This window comes from Hippopotamus amphibius, chromosome 7 (genome assembly GCF_030028045.1).
Source record: "Hippopotamus amphibius kiboko isolate mHipAmp2 chromosome 7, mHipAmp2.hap2, whole genome shotgun sequence".
Taxonomy (NCBI): Eukaryota; Metazoa; Chordata; class Mammalia; order Artiodactyla; family Hippopotamidae; genus Hippopotamus; species Hippopotamus amphibius.
In genome coordinates this window covers 64571233-64588342 of record NC_080192.1, presented here as the reverse complement: position 1 = coordinate 64588342, position 17110 = coordinate 64571233, and the positions used below count along the sequence as shown (strand labels likewise).

Below are 17110 nucleotides of genomic sequence, written 5' to 3'. Positions count from 1 at the left end.
CATTTATCTGTTGGTGGAGACTTCAGTTACTTCCATATCCTGGCTATTGTAAGTAATGCAACTGTGAACATTTGGGTGCATGTATATTTTGAAATTACTACATTCATTTTCTTGGATATATACCCAGGATTGAAATTATCAGATCATATGGTAGTTTTATTTTTAGGTTTTTTAGGAACCTCATACTGTTATCCATAGTGGCTGCACAATTTTATAATCTTACCAACAGTGTGCTAGGGTTCCTTTTTTTCCATATACTCGCCAACACTTGTTATTTGTAGACATTTTGGCAGGTGAAAGGTGATATCTCATTGTAATTTTGATGTACATTTCTCTGATGATTAGTGATGTTGAGCATTTTTTCATATGCATATTGGCCACCTGTATATCTTCTTTGGAAAACTGTCTGTTCAGGCCTTCTGCCTATTTTTAATTGGGTTGTTTTTTTGATATTGAATTGTATGAGCTATTTATAAATTTTTGATTAGTCTTTTATCCATCATATCATCTACAAATATTTTCTTCCTCTCAGTAGGTTGCATTTTGTTTTGTCGATGGTTTTCTTGCTGTGCAAAAACTTTTAAGTTTAATTAGGTCCCATTTGTTTATTTTTGCTTTTGTTACTTTTGCCTTAGGAGACAGATCCAAAAAGTGTTGCTATCATTTATGTCAAAGAATGTTCTGCCTATGTTCTCTTCTAGGTTTTTCATAGTTTTAGGACTTTCATCCATTTTGAGTTTATTTTTGTATACGGTGTGAGGACAAGTTTTAATCACATTATTTTACATATAGCTGTCCAGTTTTCCCAGCACAACTTATTGAAGGGACTTTTTTGACATTGTATATTATTGCCTCCTTTGTCCATAAGTGTATGGGTTTATATCAGGGTTCTCTATTCTGTTCCATCGATCTATGTGTCTGGTATCAGGAAAGCCACTCTTGCCTTCTTTTGGTTGTTACTTGCATGGAATATTTTTCCTTTTCTTTCACTTTCATATTTTGTGTTTCTTTTGATCTAATGTGAGTCACCTGTAGACAACCTATAGTTGGGCGTTTGAAAAAACAGCCACCTCTCCCAGTCTCTACAGACTGGCTCTGTGAAGGGAAAGAACTTTGCTTATCAACCTGGCATAATGCTTATATTCTTTTCAGGCCTATCTAAGCATGCCTGTTCCCTGGGCCTGTCTGTGTGCTTTTCCTACCCAATTTTCCCATTGACATGCTGCCTTTCAATGTCTTATATTTCCTGAGTCTCATCTCTGCTTCTTCTCAGGGTCTTAGAGGCTCTATTGTATTTCTCTGCCCATAATTTCTTGCCCCCAATAGCTCACAGGTTTGTAGCCCCCCTACAGCTCTTAGATGCCATGGTGCCTGCCACTGCTTTCAGTGGTTTCCAACTTGATATCCAAACTATGCCACCATTTCCACCTTCCAATAGCTCCTTATTAGGTAAAACAGAAACCAGTCACTTAGGAAGCCGCAGACAGGCCAGAACAATGCAAACAAGTTTGACTCTTTTTCCACTGCATGAGAGGAACCAGGAATTGGACAACTTCCCCCCTGATCATGCTTTACCAGAGAAGAAGCAAGCAAAAACACCTCCAAATTTCCTTCCATAATAAGTGCAACTTTTTCTTGGTTAAACATTTGTTTGGCTACTTCAATTCTGTAACTGGTTTCTAGAGTTCCCACAAAGCGGCTTTGGTCAGTGTTTTCTTGTTTGCTTTGTGTTTCCAATGGGGAACGAGGGCCTGGAACTTCCTAGTCTGACACTTGCTGTTGGCATTCCTCGGTACAAGCATTTTAAAAAAATTATTAATGTCCTTCTGTAGTTAATTCACTTCTTTCGTTACCTTTACAAATTCCACAATCTTCAAGTGAAGAGTAAGTACTGACCTCTTTGATTAATAGGCAATGATACAACAACAGAGACCAAACAACTTATTATCTATTACCAACAAATTTCGTAACTACAATTTATCAAATCACAATGTTTTGAATGCTTATCTTGCTTCATGATTCAGCTGTTTTTACACAGTATTTTATAGCTCTTTATACTTCCAGTGTCTGAAAGGTGCTCTACATATAATTGATGCTCAAAAATGATGATGTCGTCATAATAATACATATAGCCTATTTACCCATGAGCTAAACTGTGATCCAACTGGTTATAAAAGTTGATTTCTAAAATTAAAGTTGACTTCATATTCTTTAACACTTGAGTGGAGGAAAAACTGCAGATCTTCCGAAGATAATCTATGTTTCCCTGGATACTTTAGGTCTTCAGAAGAATATAAATATTTTATCATTTGAACCATCAATCCTAGTACAGAAAGTCAAAGAAAATTAAGATTTATTTAGTTTCCACCCATCAGGATTATTCATCCTCCATTATCCCAAGGTGCTACTTTTGTAGGAAATACCCCCATGTAACTCCATTTGCTTGGGATTAATTACCTAATCTCTGTCTTCTCGAATATACCACATTTTCGATTTGTTCTAGCCCATGTTTACATACCGCTTTGCAGATATTTTTCAGTTTTCTGACTCCTTATTCTCCCTGTATAAATTATATACTACTTTAATCATTCTCAATTGACATGTAGTTATTCAAGAAGGAATTGCAATTCTTTCTTACATTTCTATCTCATATGCCCCTTCTAACTAATATCAGCTCCTTTCAGGTCTCACCTCCTCATGCATGATCCATTTCAGCTTATATAGGTGATACTGCTTGCTTGTATCATCACTCCACTTAAAAAAAAAAAAAAATACTCCACATTTCCTACTGAATAGTGGTCACAGTCCTCCATGACTCTCCTTAGCCTAGCCTCATACTGTATTTCCATATTTATCTCCCCCTAATTCACATCCTGTTTCCTGTGACTGCACTTGTTTTCAGACCTTAAAGTACGCTGTTCTTTTTTCCTTGAATGCTCACCCTAGTCATCCCCCTTACCAAATTTATTCATTTATATGTTTCATTCATGTAGAATATATTTAACTACTATTTCCTCATTTCCAACTCCTATCCCTTCCATTAATCCTTCCCCAAATACTTTAGTCCCCAATGTGTTCTGACTTCTTTTGTCCTACACAGTATTCATTTCTTTACCTTATTCATTTGGCACAGTGAGAATGATTTCTTGGCATATTTACTTATCTTTTTTTCTGTCTATATCCTATGTTCCCAGCTAGACTGTACGTTTCTTGAGGTCAGAAAAAAACAAACAAACCAGAAAGATTTTTATCGCTGTAGTGCTCTCAGCACAATGTTTATACTTATTATGTATCTGAGCAGTTATTATTCTCCTTGATCACAAGAGAAATGATGGACAGTGATGATGGCTACTCAATACACTTTGGTAAAATAAATAAAATCCAGGACTGATTTCCAGAAACCACACCCATAAAACATTGCTCCCACTCATATGTTAAAACATTTAACTGAAATTTAAGGGCAAAGTCAATGGCATTCTCTAGATGCTCCTCTGAGGCCTGCTGACTATTTTTCAGCATTTGCTGAGAAGCTTTAGAATTTTAAAAGTTTCTTAGCTAGTCTGAAGAATACTTCTTTCAACCCATTAAATCACAGAATGCATAAACCCAGAGAGTCATGACCAAGTGTTAACAAGAAAAGTTGCCAGAAAGCTCACAGCGTGGTGTGCTTAACTTAGGACCTGGCTCAGAGCACACATTCCATAAGTAGTTGTGACTCAACTTCAGTGGTTGCCTTTCTCAATGTTTACACAAATTAAGGGAGCAGGGTAGTTGAAATAGTGGTTTAATGACTTAAGTGTTGAAAATCACTCTGCAGCTATCATGCTGGCTCCCCCATCAATAGATCATTCCCAGCCTGTGTGGTATTTTCATCACCTGGTGGTGGTGAGCAGTGATTTGAGCAGAATCATCTTTAAATAACATTTTGGACTAGGTGTTTCTTCTTCCACAATCCCTCAGTCTCTTCTCTGTGGGAATTTGCACCTAAGCTGACACAAAGCATAGGTGTCCATGTCTCCTAACATGCTATCACACTGCTAAGAAATACATACGTTTTAACAGAAGTCTTCTGGAGACATCCTATAACTTGTTAACTTGTAGAGATCATTCAAATGGGAGGAGTTTCAAAAACTCACATGAATATTTTTTCCCCCTCACTCCTCAAGCCATAGCTAAAAGACTACAGCCCACTTTTTCTTAATAATGGGCTATTCTTATCATTTAGATAAAAAATATTTTTGAAATGAATAAAATATTTTGAAATTAATGGACCTCTTTATAATTTTTTTGATCCAGTTTCTCCCTGAGAACACATTAAGTTTCTTAAGTTTAGCCCAGGGCTAAACATGGCCCAGAAAATTCTAACACATGACTGTCTCATTTTAGATTCAGTTTGAAAGTGAATAAAAACACTTGGAAAAACACACAAAAAACCAATTCCTGAACCTAAAGATGATCCAGAGTTTTCTTTACATACCCCCTACCTACTTTTACCCTCAATTTCTAAAAATGAACACAAAACATTTTTAATCAATTTTCAAGAAGATGTGCTAATCTTTTATAAGCATGCATTCAAAGAAGGAAAGCATTCTTCAGATGTCAAGATTAAATGTGTTTATTTCGAGTTAGTGGATACAACGGTATATTAGATACCAGCACTCCAAGCTACACCTATGTATTTGCCTCTAAACCTTCACACACTGTCAGTTTCCATTCCTGTAACATTCCATCACTGGGCCTCCTATTTCTAGCAAAATCATAGTTCAAATTTTTAAAAAAACTAAAGCAAGATGATCACCACATTGTGCTTCCAGTGCCCCCAGAAGGATTATAACTGTTTTAAATAAATGTTTATTGTTTTCAGTAAAGGGGGAAATTGATAACATGAGCACTAGTAATGGCACGACCAGAAGATAAAGAACAGAATACAGATTAAAAGAAACATTTTAGGCTGGACGAGTTAGTTTCCCCTTAGTAAAAACTCCACATATTATGATGGATATGATGTCAACGTTAAAGTGTTCAATTTGTGGGCCACACACTTAAGCGTATTGGCTAGTACATTTTTGCACTGAAACAGAAGCAATACAAGCTTTATGTTCTACCATTACACTTCCAGATTTTTCACTTATTAATATACCTGCCAACCTAATGATTCTTGCATGCATTAGAGTTTTCTTTTGTAGAGTTAAGTTTATTTTCCCCATCCCTCCCACTCCCATAAACACTGCAATGCGAACTCTGCCCAATTTTATGAGAATGTTGCAAAGGACAGCTCTGTGCCAGCTCAGGACAGGAATTCCCTGTCCCCTCCCTGGGCTACAGATGGATCAGTATTACCGACCACATCTCATCTTACATGCAGACACTGCTCTCTTAAGTCCCCCATGTCAGAGGCATATGAGTCAGCAGGTATACATACAAAAATGGAATTAAAAAGGAAAGAAAAGAAAAGAAAGAAAGAAAGAAAGAAAGAAAAAGCTTTCTTGTTAAAGCCTATCGTCCTAGAAGGAATCCATCGCTTTGAATTCACTTAAAGCCTGTACAGGAGAAATGTGTTTCTTCTGAGAACCTCGTCTAACTCGCGTCTGGAATTCTTCAGGCTTTTCTCTCTTCACAAGGGGCTTCTTCTCTGGAGCCTTCATCTTCCAAGACACAACAGGTGAGTTGACAGCTGCTGTCCCATAGACCTTCTGATATTTTGTTGAAGCCACATAAGATGCTTTCACTGTGAGGACAACAGCATTCATCAGGTTTTTAGCTGCCTGGATGAGCGATGTGGCACTGTCCAGCTGGAGTGGAAGAAGAATGAGATATACCTGGGTTAGCCAAGGCACAACATTTAGAAGATGGAGGTGCAATTTCGCAGTTAAAACAATGTCGTGTCTGTGCAAGTATACAGTATTGCCAAAAAGAAGCAAATTGTTACATGATAAGGTGAATAGGTTACAAAACAGTCACTTGTCTTCTAGCCCTAACTCCAAGATAAAAAGACAAAAAAAGAGGATGCTCAATGATACACAGCTTTCTAAAATCCCAATACCTCTAAAATAAAACCCTCTTTTTGGCATGTAAGAATTTCAACATAACAAAAGTTTTCCAAAGAGAACATCTAATGTTATGTCATTAGGCTGATTGGTAATGATGACAATTACTCAAATATTTGGAAAGCATTTGGCAGGCACTGAAGAATAAAAAGTTATGAGGTTACATCTCAATTTTATGGCCCTCCCAGTGGAAGCATCTATTTATAGACTATTTTTCCATCTTGAGCTCAGGACTCGTAGGGATGCAGGCACCTAAGCAGAGGAATATGTCCACGGGTTCACTGACTTTTTATTTAGGTGTTTATTGTGCTGGGTGTGTCTGACTCTTCCCAGGTCTTAAATATGCCTCATATAAAAATATCAACAATTGTGTCCAGCTTGTGTAGGTCAAAGAGCATTCAGTGAGACCCATCTATCCAAGTGCTATTGAAATATTGATTTCTTACGATGTGCCAAATGCTATTTTAAGAACTTTGTTTCCCCACTTAACTCTCACAACAACCCTGTGAAGTAGGTATTACTGTCATTGCCACTATATGGTGAGATATTTGGTGCACGCAGAGGTCCAGTAATTTTCACAGGTTTACACAGCTTAAGTGATGAGGTCCTTAAAGACTGTACCAACTGTACCTATACTGCCATCCTATTGGGCAGGGTGTCTTTAAAATTGCTAAGACAAGTCACAACTTAGAGCAGAGTAGGTATAGAGGTTCATCTCCAGAGCTAAGGCCAGGGATTTTCAAGTTACCTCTTTTCTGCTTTTTACCAGTTAGGCAATGTGTTACAGACTGCATACTAGACCATTCAACATCGGTTTCGAACTCCTGGACAACAAAAGCTGGAAACGTTCAAAACTATTTTTCCCAGACTCCCATTCAGCCAGGATTCTACATGTCACCTAGTGAAAGCAAAGAATTTACAGCTGGACTGCAAATATTACTCCAGCCTCAGGGATGCCTGGATGTAGTCTGTTCATCAAACCTGTAATATCAGCTAAGGAAATGTTTTCATTGCAGTAAAATGAGGGATCCAAGGATGTTCCTAAGTAATGGATATCTAGCTGCTGAGATTGTTCATTGTATATCTTGTAAATGATGGACTGTAGCTACATTAGAGATTGAGAACTAGGCATACAACCTTCTGGGTGTGAGATAACCAACAATGTTTATGCCCAGTGACCCCAGACACTGTGACTCCTCCATGTGATGTGACCTGCAGTCACTTATTTGTCATTTCTTGCAAACAAAACTTGTCCCAAGCAATGACTGGGGACATCAGAAGTTACAGGTAAGGCCTCTATGATGTTGTTCGAGCTGTCCTGTATTCCATATCCTTTACTAAAGCTAAACAAACATTATTCTGAGTTTAAAATGTTCTATGAGAAATGAACTCAATTCTTCTGCCACAAAAAAAAAAAAAAAGCTCAAAAAATCAGATCAGTGGAGAAAACAATGGAAGAAGCTTTCTATGTATGAATGTCTTGCAATACCACAAAATTTAGGTTCCACCACACATACACACACACACACACACACACACACACACACACACACACAGATTAAAAATCTGTATTACACGGACTCCACAATAATATAGAGAAGCAGAGATCTGTGGATTAGAGCCATAACTCAACAAATGTATAATTGATTGCTCTGTGAATTCAGTCAACCAAAGGGATAGAATATCTACTTACATTACTAATTCTATTACACTGTATAAGGTGTCCATATACCAAAATAACTGTTTAAAATAACTGTTTCACCCACAACGTTTACTTTATACAGAGTACACTTCTAAAGTTAGCTAAGGAGAGGCAAGTTCTAGATTATTCGTGTTAACAGAAGGGAAGCCAAGCACAGGTCAGTGCAGTGATTCTCTAAGCACAGGCTCTGAACCAGCAGTATCAGCAGCACCTGTTAGGAATGCAATCTCTCAGGCCAGTCCCCAAATTTCTGAATCAAAAGCTGGCAGTCTAGGGGATTCTGATTCATGCCAAAGGTTGAGAACCACTGGATTAATGGAACCCAAAGACTATCTCAAGGCTTATTTCATCCAATGACTTCTGGACTTTCACCATCCACAAGTTTGGTAACATCACAGCTAATCATCTGACTGAATTTCACTGTTTTATCCTTCCAATTACAAAAAATGAAAACAAAGAGATAAGATAGCAAAATGCTGGGACAATTAAGAGAGCAGTCATGGTTTCTTTAGGAGCTAGATACCATACCATTTAGCCAATGGACAGCTCCCTGGAAAAGTCTATCAAGTTTCAAAAATAAGTAATACTCATTCACAAAGTTAGTTACTTCTATTGTGTGCTATGAGTAGAGTGTAGAATGATATGATATCAAAGACAGTTCTGTGGATTTGCTTTGGGGCCACAGAATTAGAAGTAGAATAGAACAAGATAATGTCTATTGTATTTTAAATTGTCCCCTGAAAAGCAAATCTTGGGAGAATTGAGTGGCTAGAGAAGGATTAAAGTAATTTGGAGATTTTTACCACAGATTCCATTTTCAGATAGATGGTGTTTAATTCTGCTGCAAAAATATGATAGCCTGTTTCTTCTTCAGAACCCCTTTGCTCTCCCAGCCTGAGGCAGGAATCCTGGGAATGAACCTAACACATTGGTTGAGAGTGAGACAGCTCTGAATTATAAAGTCATCGATTTTGTTCAAGCCACCTGCTAGGGCAGGTACTGAATTCATGGCAAGGCAAAGCGAGGAGGCGAGGGTGAGCTAAGCCTGAACAAATATACTCCGAGGCAACAGGACCAATCTAAAATTAATACAAAATTTGACTTTTTCTTAAAACTTGAATTCCCCAGGGATAGATTTTACCATTTGCCCTATACCCACTGTAATGATTTAGCGCATTTTCAAAAAATCATAATTTGTTTTATTTAAAAATGGGTCTCCTTTGTACTTGTCCAAAATAGCACTGAAACCTGGTTTCCAAGTGGCAAATCTTGCTAAAAATTCACTTCCTAAAGAAAATACATTCAAAAGAGTAAAGCTACATGGCAAGAAGATTTTTAAATGGAAAGTTTAGAAAAACTTATTTCACATAATTGCATTCTATTTTGTGATGTATTCTGTAACTAGGGCATTTTCAAACAAGATGTTAATGAATATGTTAATGAAGTTCTAATAATAATAACCAACATTAATTGAGCACTTAGTATGTGCTTGGCATTGCCTTAGTCCTTGTAATTAATTTGCATGACTTGAGTTTCAAAAATCCTTGTAGCAGAAACAGTTACCCCCATTTTAAAGATGAGGGAAGGAAAGCTTAGAGAGGTAGCATAACCTGTCATGTAGTACTTGGCAAAGTAGGAATTAGGACCAATACTATCTCTCTCCAAAGCCCAATATCTGAACCATTACACTGCACTACTTCTCTGAAGCATATCATTTAATCTCTGGGGTCTTGTTTTTCAGTGACTACCTATCATTCAAACCAAACCAATCTCAAGTATTAACTCTGTCTGGGCATCCTAGAAACATCATGAATAAGTCTAGTGAGAGGTTCCATCTCACCTGGGCTGTGATTTTAGTCATCCTCAGAGCCTGAATTCTTTCTAACTAGATTGCCTGGCTTGGGACATGCTACAGCCCAGCAATCTTTCCTGGCCCTTCGGCTGGTCTCTGGCTTGGATTCACCTTGACAGCAGCAGTTCCTGGGATCTGATCTCTGCAGATTTTTCTTGTACTTGGTCAGCGTCTCTGAGCATATTCAATACACAGCAGTAACGACTGGTTGTACCCTCAGGTGGAGCTCAGCTACTCTGATTAGTGTTCAAAGCCTTTATCTGGGCTGGTCTTGCTGGCTTAAGTCTCAAAAGTGGGCTGTACCCCAGCCATTCCTCAAGGTGGTTCGCATATACACTGACAAGACTTATCCGCACAAAGAGACTTGTATCTTTTCCTGCTCAAGGGTCTTTCTGTTCCTATGGAACATCCCATTAAATTCCTATATCAAGTCTAAGAGATGTGGCTATTTAATTAAAAAAAAAAATAAGAGCCTACATTTAGCAAATGTTACCATGAGCCAGTCTCTGGACTAGCTTCCCACGTTTCCTTTCTCTCATTCAATCTCACAACCACCCCAAGAAAGGAAATACTATTATGCTCAATTGGGACTTATCTTGCCCTGTATCACATTGCTACTATGTGGGAAAGCCAAGATTTAAACCCAGGAAGCCTAACTCCAGAGTCCATGCTCTAACCATTGCTCCATGCTGCTTGCCAGAGCCGTACACGGCAGATGAATCCACAGCCCCCAAATTCATGCTAGACTAATTCTCTCTATCCCATCCCATAGGTGTCTGCTGTCCCTAACCACGGAAATTAGGCTTCTCCTAATTCTGTCACTATTCTTTTTAAAATATCAGAGTACTATTTTAAAAAGGCAACAGATGTTTCCTCACATCTTGTTCTATTACAGTCCATGAAAAGCAAATAAGGGCGGGAGAGCTGTTTTACAGCCATTTCTATAGAGTTTTTCTGGCTCTTTTTCTGCCTCCATTACCACTGTATTATTCTTAACCTCACTTAGCTTCTAATAGGCAGATTTCTCTTTCGCTACACTTTCCTCATTTTGCGTTTTGAATAGAGGGAAATAGTAGAGGGAAGACTTTCCTGAATTGTGATTCTTCTATTAATCAATACTTGTGCTGCCTAATTCCTCATGTCAAAGCTGAAGATGGTTGCGAAAAGTGCTTACAATGACTCTTAAAATTTAAGAACAATCTGAAGATTTCTGAAGCCCCATGTCATGAAGTTTCATGTTATTTCATTAACATGGCGTTTCTACTGCAAGAGGTGTTCAGTTTCAATACAAACAGAATTTGACATGAATGTGACTGCATGACTCAAATCACACTCTTTCAAATCAAAGTGTAACCACATTTCTTGAAATACTGAATTATCATTTACTCTTTACCCTACAGTCTATCCCTCCATCCTTCTACTTACACATTTATTCATCCAAGGATTTCTTCAGACACCTATTGTGTATCTATTTCATGCCAGTTATTGTGCTTAAGTGTTGGGTATACAGACATTAAACCAGAAGTTGTAATGCTCTATCATAAGTGCTTTACTTGGATGTGAAGTGCTAAAGGAACAGAGAGAATAGGGGATCTACCTTGAATCAGATAGGGATAGGGTAGGAAAAAACAGTTTCATGGTGGGCATGATATCTAAATTCACTTTAATGGATTACGTAGAACATTGCTGGTGCCTGGATGGTTAAGAGTGCTGAGGAAGTACAATTCTGAAATTCCTAGCTGGTACCACTGGATATATATGGATGTATTCACTCATGATAGAAATAAGAGGGTAGCTGAGGTGCTGAGCTGTTGAGCTTAACTTTGGACGTACTGAGTGAGGTGTGTGTGCTACACATATTGAGAGCGAGTTATCGAAGGGAGAGTCGAGATTCTGGGAGCGAAATTCAAGGAGCAAGATGTAAGAAACCACATGTTTTGTTTATATTGCTCTTCCCAGTTCTGCATACTGTATAAGTATATAACTTATGTCAATTTCTGTCTGATTTCTTCTTCCCTTCACCTTCTTTATTTAGCGTTTCTCAGAGAGAGAATAGAGTGTGGAATGAAATATTAAAACCACATTCTTCCCACAGGTCAAAAAACTCCAATAAATCTACTAAAATTTTTCTCAGCATTATACTTTCAAGATCACAATCAATATTCTTTTAATAATCTAAGACATAACATCATCAAGAAATATCTTAATTCCCTTGACAGCCAAGGCTACTCTTGATTCTGTTAAGTAATTAGCAGTCCTTCACTCTTGATGTTAATGATGAACTTCCTGGGGCCAGCCAGCAGTTTAGATTCGACAACTGGCTGTAAAAACACCACCCCCAAAGGAAAAAAAAAACATAGCATTGTCAAAAGTGCAAAGTAATCGGAAAGAGGTGAAGAGAAATGCATTGGATTCACCACATATGACACAGTGAGCATCTCAGGATATTAACTTGTGAGGGTCGGGCATATAATTACAGAAGAGAATTAGGATTTCACTGTGTTCCACATTAATCCATTTAAAATATGCATGTAGAGATAGAAATACAACCTGGAAATGAATCTATTTCCAAAAAAGCTGATTATCTATTACCACAAAATAATGAGCCATAAATGGTAGTTCATGCAAATACCAAGTACAAAGCAATCTGTTCTTGCATTCAAAATGATGCAAGTGTCATGGGACTACTGGCTAAGCTAAAATGAATAACATAAACCAAATCATGTTGAAGGTGATTTTGAAATATAACTGAGGGATTACCTCAAAAAGCTTAGAAGTGCCTGGGAAAGGTAACCCAGTCCCATTTGGGCCTAGGCTGTTTTATTCTAATTTTCTCAAGTCAGAACTGATAGTGCTAATGACTTTAAGAACACTGAAATGGGTAGAGTCCAGTTTAACCACTTGCAAGATCTTTTAATGGGAATAACTTAGTGTTTAACATGTAAGAAGAAGGAGGATTTTAATGGGACTATACTATACATATTCAGGGCTGGGGTAGTGTTTTGAGGGGAGGAAGTTGTGTGGGAAAAATTGATAATAAATTGAAAGTAAATACCCTGAGAAAACTGGAATCTCTCTACTGGAGCTGGTCATTTATTTATATTTAAACAGTTACGTCTCCAAAAGGAGTCACAAATTGCTTGCAGGGGGGAAAAAAAGAGACTTTGTACAAGTCAGCTTTGCTGTTAATGAATGGGAGGTTAGAAGCCCAGAGCATTGCAGCCTATTATCTGCCAAGAAGAACATTTCATGTTTTAAAAATCTATGAGGCTTTGAAGAGATATTTGATCTCCTCAGAAACTGTGATACATTTGAAATACCTTGAAATATCTGCCTACTTTTTCCAGAGTCTATATCAATAACACTTTTATAAAACACTAGCAAGTCCAGGGTAACAAATAACTGAAGCAAACAAAGACATGGTGAAAAGGTTTAGCCTAATCTCTTCTTTCCTCACTTCATGGATGTTTACATGCTTGCAAAAAAGATGATTCCAGTAGGGTAAGCCCTCATTTCAGTGTCCTGGCCCACTCACTCTTTCTTATCAAACAACAACAATGAAACAAATTAGCAAAGCTGAATCCCTTCCTGTTAAGACAGTGACTGGTGAACATAGGACCACAATTTGCCACTCACCCCTATGGTGTCCATGGCAGGCATTATTAATCAATCATAGCTCTTTGCTCCCTCAAAATGTGCTCAGTGGCATGAGAAAGGAAATTTCTCTACCTCTCTCCTCTATGAGGTCATATTTTGACAGAGTTGTCAAAAGCAACTTGATACAGTTTATGACACAGATACATCATCTACTGCATCTCTACTTCTATACTTAAATTGTTTGATACTTTCTATTTTTGTTATTACCAGTCAGACCACTGACAAGTATTTTTATCTAAATGATGCTGCATTTAATCTTTTTTTTCCCATAGTTAAATTTAAGGGACAAATTATGAACTTCATACTGACACCATAGTGTGAGTTGCTAGTTAATGAAATCATTAAGTGGAAGACATAAGCATGAACAGTAGTGCACAGCATTTAGGGGATGATTTTAAATCAGATGATAAAAATCAGCTGCATATATTAACAAGTATGATATCTGAAGTGCAAATGACTATCACAGGTATGATGTGATGATTGTTAAAAAAGAAAAAAAAATGCATTAAATCTATTACTATTAGAACATGTACTGATCCTTGATAACTGAGAGTGAAAATACCATAGGCTAACTCCTGAAGAGCTGGCATAATCCCAAGGGTAGTCCCATTTGATTACAGGATCTTGAAAAAGTAAATGTTTTACAACTTTAAGAAGTGGATCAATCACAACAGAAAGGAGGACAAGAGGTCTGTTATTTTTTCTGCAGGGCTTCCTTGAGTGCTGCCAGGGAGGCAGCTGGTGCTCTACCAAGGCTGAAGGCCTGGGGTTAGGAAATCTGTATATAATAGCTCAAGATGAAGTTGGCAAAGGCCTTAGCAGGAAAGCACTGCAATCTCAGCCAGGCTAAGAAAAACATCTCCAGCCTTGCTGAGAAATTTACCAGTTGGCTCTCAGGTAACTTTCTCAACTGGACATATTTGTGTCTTCCTTTCTAATTCATTTAGGTAGGTAGTACTTCCTAGTCAGCCAGATCACTGATTAACTGTCTTCATTTGCATTTTTTCAATTATAGGTAAGTAAACCTTGGGGACTCCCATGAAGGCTTAATTACAGTCAACAAATTTCCTAAATATGGCTCAGAGCCATTTTTTTTCTCACCATTGAAGACAGAACAGTTTTTACTCAACCCCAAACAAGGCATTCCTGCTAACCTTGGAATCCCAAGGAGAAATGGGAGTATTGGGATGTGTTATCCCTTGGAAAGTTATGAACAGACATCTCTATTCCTCCAGGCAGTCCCCACCTCCCTTTTGTAGATTTCCTCCTTCTCATACTGTTCCTTTTCATACACATCAGGATCTGCTGGCCCAGAGGTATTCTCTGGGTTGTTTCCACATAACAGAAGCATGGAAAATAAATCCAACAAGAGAAGACATGCCAGTGGATACACACATAAACACATATTACATTTGGGAGATACTCCTGGGCAGGGAGACAATCTTTATGTCACGTGTATATACCTTGTATCGATTGCTGATCTTGTCATCTCTGTTCAGGAGAATCAGCATGTATTCACCATCCAAGACTCAGACCTTCAAAGGGCTAAAGCTCCTTTTTGCCTTCCCTATAGGGCAGCTAGCTAGCAGAAGATCACCACCTTTGATCCCTTAATTTCCCTCATTCTCCCTCACCATGCTGCATTATCATTACTGGGAGGCAAATTTAAGACAAGCCACTGTGCCAGAATCCAAGAGAAATACATCTTCATAAAACGGACCAAAGAGCCACCAATGGACCCACTACTCTCAGAACTGCTGAACTTTGCATGGTCATGGTGTATCTGTTGATAAGTGATGAAGGCAATTTAACACCTTACAAAATGGCTCCTAGGCTCCAGCATGCAATGTCCAACTACTAAGCAAAGAACACATCAAAAGAGGCAAGGACCACGGGTTTGCGTGCTGGTGGATGGAGGACTGTGCCTGGGAAGTGAGTTAATCTGGAAGCCTGGATTATCCTCCACCCGTTCACTCCGCTCCACATTCAATCACTAGCAGTTGTGTCACGTGGAAGTATTCATCTGTTGTAGAAACTGGACTCCCAATCCAGCCCAGGCCTCTCTCCTCATCAGGTGTGTGGGAGGAGCTGGTCAAAGCCTCTGTTGCGACCTGAGTCCTGGGTGAAGACAGTGAAGAGCAGCAGAAGAGACCCCTTCCCCGGAGAATGTTTGCTACCCCTCCTCAGGATCCTAGTCCCCTCTTTCCACCCCATTCTTCCAAGTCCTGTACATTCTCTCCCCTCCGCCAATACATTCTTACATTTCATGCTCTACTTGCAGCTCTCCCTGTTGTTCCCTCCTATTCTATCTTTTCCTCTCTTATAGTGAAGAAAAGCTTGGACTCTGGACTCAAAACCAGATTTCCAACCTGATGGGATGAATCACTGGCTATGTGATCTTGACAGAGCTACTTAACCTAGCTCTACCTGAAACTCTTTATCTTATCTTTCTCTAAAGTAAAATTGAAAAAAGCACATTCTAGGATTATTAAGTATTAAATGAGATAGTACCCGTTAAGTTAGATGCCTGGCACGTGGAGGCCCTTAGAAAATCTAAAGCTTTAATCATTACTGTGATCCATCTTTCCTTAAATCACTATTTGATTCCAAAAAGGGTCTTTTTAAATTATATTTTCAATTTCCATCTCCTCCTCTACTATTTTCTTCTTTCAAGATTTCTCCATACCCCTCCTCCCCATCCCATCCAGCATTTTGGACTCTCTCTAACCCTTTTTTTACTGACGCTAGCACCACCTTGGCTTGCTCTCAGTGCCTGATTATTATAGTTTCAATGTTTTAGGGATAAAGGCATGGAGAAGTTCACAAGAAGAATAGAAAAGCACCAAAAGTTGTATCTTTTCTAGCACTACTGAATCTTTTAGATGGGGGAAAGGAGAGCTCAAGATTCAGTACAAGAAAACATGGCGGGGGGCGGGGTATGTATGACACTCAAAATATCTAAGAACATTTAGGGATTATAGGGATTGGAGAAAGACTTGATAGTAGAAAAGTCAAGAAGGCTCTAGTAGGAGATGGAGGGAAGACAATCTGGTCTAGGAAAGTAATGTTTAAAGATCTCATCTGAGAGGCATCAAAAGAAATAGTGTAAAATATTTTATCCAACCACATATATGGCCGAACATTTCAAAAATTCAGGCTCTTCAAAAAAAAAAAATCAGGCTCTTTATTTAGGTTAAATTTCTAGATGTTATTATTTCTAGATAATAATAATAAATATTATTAAATATAATAATTATTATTATTTCATATAATTTCTAGATATTTCTTATTAAAAAGCAAATAATGTTACCTGGGAAATTTAACAGCCTAATTAATTCAACTCTTATACTGCTGTCAGAATGCAGTTGAGTCCCAGCTGCCTCAAACATGGTTCCCCCTTTGCCCATCAAACAGACTGTGCTTCAACTCCATCAAAATACAACTGGGTTCCTAGTTCCCCGGATTTGTTTCCTAAAGTCTCAAATTTATTGTTCTAGAAAATGGGCTATTTTTAATCTGTAGCCCATTGGACCTAGCACCTGCTGTCTTCAATTAAGATCAGCTTATCCCATTATCTTAACCCATCAATAAACTCACATTGAATCTACATATTCTTTGGGGGTGCTTGAAAGTTTCATCTGCCCAGCTTCCCAGAACATAAGCATACCAATCTCGCTGCCTTTGGTTATACTGTGCTCATATTTATCAACCATATAAGTTAGCAAAGGGCATGTCTTGAAAATAGATTAACCAAAAAAATCCAAAATAATTAAAAGTCAAGCTATAAAGAGAGGACATTGCTTAGGCTATGATCTGGAAAGGCCAGGAGATAGCGAAAAGTAAGTCAGGTGC

At 38.2% G+C, this 17110-nt stretch overlaps 1 protein-coding gene across 2 annotated transcripts in view; it reads right to left on the bottom strand.

Moving 5' to 3' along the window:
* Window positions 1-4599: 4599 nt before the first annotated feature.
* The window catches only part of CTNNA2 (catenin alpha 2), a 1170309-nt gene continuing 1157798 nt past the window's right edge, over window positions 4600-17110 (bottom strand). The window contains exons 19-20 of one of the 2 annotated variants that reach the window (XM_057742313.1): window positions 8553-8669; window positions 4600-5792 (exon numbers count right to left, since the gene is read on the bottom strand). In XM_057742313.1, coding sequence (XP_057598296.1) covers window positions 5505-5792; window positions 8553-8669 — 405 coding nt within the window. In that variant the 3' untranslated portion in view covers window positions 4600-5504. The remainder of the gene's footprint in view (window positions 5793-8552; window positions 8670-17110) is intronic. The other variant, XM_057742314.1, reaches the window with a different exon arrangement.